General features: G+C 50.6%; 1 protein-coding gene across 1 annotated transcript; it reads left to right on the forward strand.

Annotated features, from left to right (window-relative positions):
* Window positions 1-1,722: 1,722 nt before the first annotated feature.
* On the forward strand, window positions 1,723-4,092 carry LOC136521676 (acyl transferase 10-like). The gene is made up of 2 exons (XM_066515434.1): window positions 1,723-2,341; window positions 2,846-4,092. Exons 1-2 carry the CDS (start codon window positions 1,820-1,822, stop codon window positions 3,683-3,685), a joined length of 1,362 nt encoding a protein of 453 aa, XP_066371531.1. The 5' UTR covers window positions 1,723-1,819; the 3' UTR covers window positions 3,686-4,092.
* Window positions 4,093-4,378: the final 286 nt, after the last annotated feature.

Genomic DNA, 4,378 nt, shown 5'->3' on the forward strand with positions numbered 1-4,378 from the left:
CTTAATTGCTAAAATTGTGACAATTAAAAGCTAATCGCAGTTAAACCAGTGTCAGTCTTTTGAGCCTCATGAACCCCATGTTATATTTGTTGAGTACGGCATGTACTTACGCTTGCTTTATACTTTTCAATTATTTAGATAAAAATCCCGGATAGGTACCAGATTGCTAGAGTTTGAAGTAATTAGGCTTGTGATCAACCAGTTAGTTGTCTCTGTGGAACTGGAGTCTTCACCTAAAGATCGGAGTAGTCTTTCCGATGCTTGCTATCTAAGGTTATATTTGTTATACTAAGTACGTTATATGTAAGCATTATCTGTTAATATTACCTTTATTTGTAGCTATATGTGAGAATTGACTTTCTGAGCTCACATATGGTGCGTATCTGATTTTGTTCTTAAAACCGGGTGCTACGTTCTCTTCTACCTCCGTTTCAGGCATCTTTTTCCCGATACGGAACATCCCGCAGCGGCTCGCACATGGCGGTAGACGAAGTGATCCTGCGCCGGAGCTCGAAGGGGCCGCACCCGCGCTGGGGACACCCGCTCGGTGGCCGGCCACGGAGAAGGGGCTGCCGGAGCCGAGGTAGGGGCAGCGCCGTAGCCCGCGCTGCCACTTGGAAGTAGCCCACGCCGTCGGGATGAGGCAGTGCCCGCGCGGCGGATGGAGCAGCGGCCGGCGGGGGAAGCAGATCGAGCGGACAAAAAATCGGAGGGCAGCGGCTAGCAGGGGAAGCAGATCGGGCGGGTAGAAAAATCGCGCGCTGGAGCCAGCGGAAATAACCCAGTGTCCTTTAGGAATTCTCATTAAGAATCAACAACAATAAGCCTTTCAAGTGTTATCCACCTGTATTGATGTATATAAATTAGTATTATTCATTCTGGCTCATTACAAGTTGGCATGGGTACAACTGCGATTATCCATGCAGGCTCATATTACAAGCAGGAAATATACTTTTCCATGTTTGTAATTTAAATTTGAAACTTTTCTTACACTAACTTTTTCGTACGGACTCAGAGGGAGACAAACATCATATGGAGATTTGGGTGTTCAACGAGATTTTGAAGTTGAGTTGTAGATGAATTATGTTTATTCTTTGAAGTCGTCTAGCTAGAAGCCCAGATAATTTTGATGTGTATACTGTTTGCTCCTTTTTGTTGTATATATAAATTTTGTAAGCCAAGTCTCCAATTCAAAACTTCTTGCTCTAATAACGCTAGCTATGCTTGGAACAGATTTCAATAGGTATGGTGCAATTCCGGTGGCAGGACAAACTTATTGGTACTTTTAACACATGACAAGTGAAATTAATGGAGGCCGCACTATATGCATTTGAAAAATACTTGTTCTAGGCGCAACATCAGTCTCCCGACCTTTTATAGTCAAATAAATAATCTGCAACATACTCCTTCCGTCCTAAAAAGAATGTTGTTTTTAACTTTCAGACATATTGTTTGACCATCCGTTTTATTCAAATTTTTTATATAAATATCATATATTTTATTATAACTTATTTTATCATTAAAGATATTTTAATAACAATTTATTTATTTTATAATTTATATAAATTTTTTTAAATAAAACGAACGGTCAAACACAATATCTAAAACTAAAAAACGTTGTTCTTTTTGGACGGTGGGGTATAGCAGTATAAAGTGTGCCAAGAAGTTGGCGCCCAACTACCGTGCTGGACCTATAAAAACCCTGCGCCGCTCGCTATATGCTCCCCCACCTCCACCGAGAACCTGTCGTCTCCTACGCGACGCGCCAACGCCAAGCCGGCGAGATCTAGCAGACAACAAGAGACAAGACCACAGAGCCATGGGCATCTTCACGGTGACCAAGCTGTCCGAGGGGCCGGTGCGGCCGTCCGCCGACACGCCGTCGGAGACGTTGCCCCTGGCCTGGGTCGACCGGTACCCGACGCACCGCGGCCTCGTCGAGTCCACGCACATCTACTGCTCCGACGACGTCGCGAAGACGATGCTGCTTCCGCCGGCGCCGGCCGCGGGAGCAGCAGAGGCCGACGACGCACTGGCGCCGACGAAGAAGGAGGTGACCACCAAGACGAAGTCCCCGGCCGCGGTGGTGCGCGGCGCGCTGGCGAACGCGCTGGTGCACTACTACCCGTTCGCGGGTCGGATCGTGGAGGACGTGCCGGGGCGCCCCGCCGTGCTGTGCTCTGCCGAGGGCGTCTACTTCGTGGAGGCCGCCGCCAACTGCACCCTCGCCGACGTCAACTTCCTGGAGCGGCCGCTGCTGCTCTCCAAGGAGCAGCTCGTGCCGTGCCCGACGCCGGAGCTCTGGCCCGTCGAGCCGCACAATAGCCTCGCCATGATACAGGTGCGCTGGAGCTGGATCTACTTACTTGCCCGCTTCGCACTGTACATATTTCCTGTTTCATTGGTTCTGACACGTAGATCCATGAATGAGGAGATGTGAGCAGCAGTTCGATCAGACGACGGTGTAAAACACACCAAACTTTCGTGCAAATTAAAGCCAACTGCATGCATGATTGGAACGGGAGCAAATATGCAACCATGAGTTGCACTGTCCTAAACAGTTGTCACAAATTAAAACCGTGTACTTTCACAAATATATTTTCGATGACAAGATTTAACATAGTATTTGCATGGCTTTGAACACAGTAAAACCTGACAATGTTCGTTAGAAATCAACTGGTAGATCTTCAGGTTCATTGGTCTTCTTTCTGACTTTCTCCATCAAGTTAAACTTCCACCGTACCTATGACTAACTATACTAGTAATAGAATACTAACGATTACCTCATCAACTTGGTGACGATCATATACGCAGCACTGAGAACTTTTCAAGTTGTTATTTTCAGGTCACGACCTTCACCTGCGGCGGCTTCGTGGTGGGCCTGCGCACCAACCACGCGGTGGCGGACGGCACGGGCGCGGCGCAGTTCCTGAACGCCGTCGGCGACCTCGCCCGCGGGCTGCCGGAGCCCCGCGTGAAGCCCATCTGGGGCCGGGACCGGTTCCCCGACCCGGACATCAAGCCCGGCCCGCTCCCGGAGCTGCCGGTGCTGGCGCTGGAGTACATCGCGTTCGATTTCCCCACCGCGTACCTGGACAAGCTCAAGTCGCAGTACGCGGCATCCACGGGCGGCAAGATCTGCTCGGGCTTCGACATCGTCATCGCCAAGCTGTGGCAGTGCCGGACGCGTGCCATCATCGACGCCGGCGCCGCCGCCGCCGACGTCCGGCTCTGCTTCTTCGCCAGCGTCCGCCACGTGCTGAAGCTGGACCCGGGCTACTACGGCAACGCCATCTTCCCCGTCAAGGTGCAGGCGCCGGCGGAGAAGGTGGCCGGCTCGTCGGTGGTCGAGCTCATCGGCATGGTCCGGGAGGCGAAGCGGCGGATGGCCGAGGAGTGCCTGAGCTGGGCCGAGGGCCGCACCGGCGGCGTCGACCCGTTCCAGATGACCTTCAACTACGAGTCCGTGTACGTGTCGGACTGGAGCAAGCTCGGGTTCGACGACGTGGACTACGGGTACGGCAGGCCCATGTCCGCCGGCCCGCTGGTGAACTGCGACCTCATCGCGTCGGTCATCGTCATGAGGGCGCCCGCGCCGCTCGCCGGCACGCGGCTTCTGGCCAGCTGCGTCACCAAGGAGCACGCCGACGACTTCACCCGCAGGATGCGGGAGGACCTCGTCTGATACGACATACGGGAGCGCGCGTCACCATGAAGATGAAGGAACCCCTGCCACTGTACCTACTACGTGTGAAGTGTGATCAGACCTATACGTTGTGGACGCTAAAGGTATTGTATTGCTGCTGTCTGGATCGCAACTAGTAGTGGACAAATTTCTCATGGAGTTGTTGAGTGGTGCTGACGATGCAGCGTCAGTTAGTAGCGTTGACGGGGAAAAAAACACTCCATGGAAATTTGTTCGTACGAATCGTACATTTGCCTAGACTTTCTTGTCTGGTTCGTGTAAAAGTCAATCAGTTACACCTGATATTGTATTTGAGTGGATATAAAGTGTAACAATAATCCATATCATTTCGATTGCACTTGTACTCATATGTACCCAACCCCCATATATATATGCGCGCACTACTAAATTATTAACAGGCTGAATAATAGTGTTGTTTCATTTTCTTTATCCGAAAAGAAAAACATAAACCCAGAAAGAAAAAAAAAAGAGAAGGAACCAAGGAAGGAGAATGGAGAATGAAAACAGCTACGGCTGCTGTGAGGAGATTCGCAAATTAAACAACTCCCAATGCTCAGTCACAATCACAGGTCATGGGCAGCCTCCTAACAGAAGGAACAACTTCCTTGAAACACCTAGAACTACTACTAAACTGTCTCATGCCATGCATTGTAGGAGTGACCCAGCTTGACG

This window comes from Miscanthus floridulus, chromosome 18 (assembly GCF_019320115.1).
Source record: "Miscanthus floridulus cultivar M001 chromosome 18, ASM1932011v1, whole genome shotgun sequence".
In the NCBI taxonomy this organism is placed as follows: domain Eukaryota; kingdom Viridiplantae; phylum Streptophyta; class Magnoliopsida; order Poales; family Poaceae; genus Miscanthus; species Miscanthus floridulus.

Excerpts from the sequence above, each read along its gene's own strand:
- LOC136521676 (XM_066515434.1), top strand. The coding sequence starts at position 1,820 with ATGGGCATCTTCACGGTGACCAAGCTGTCCGAGGGGCCGGTGCGGCCG. Across the intron at positions 2,342-2,845 it reads ATAGCCTCGCCATGATACAG|GTCACGACCTTCACCTGCGG; the intron begins GTGCGCTGGAGC and ends TGTTATTTTCAG.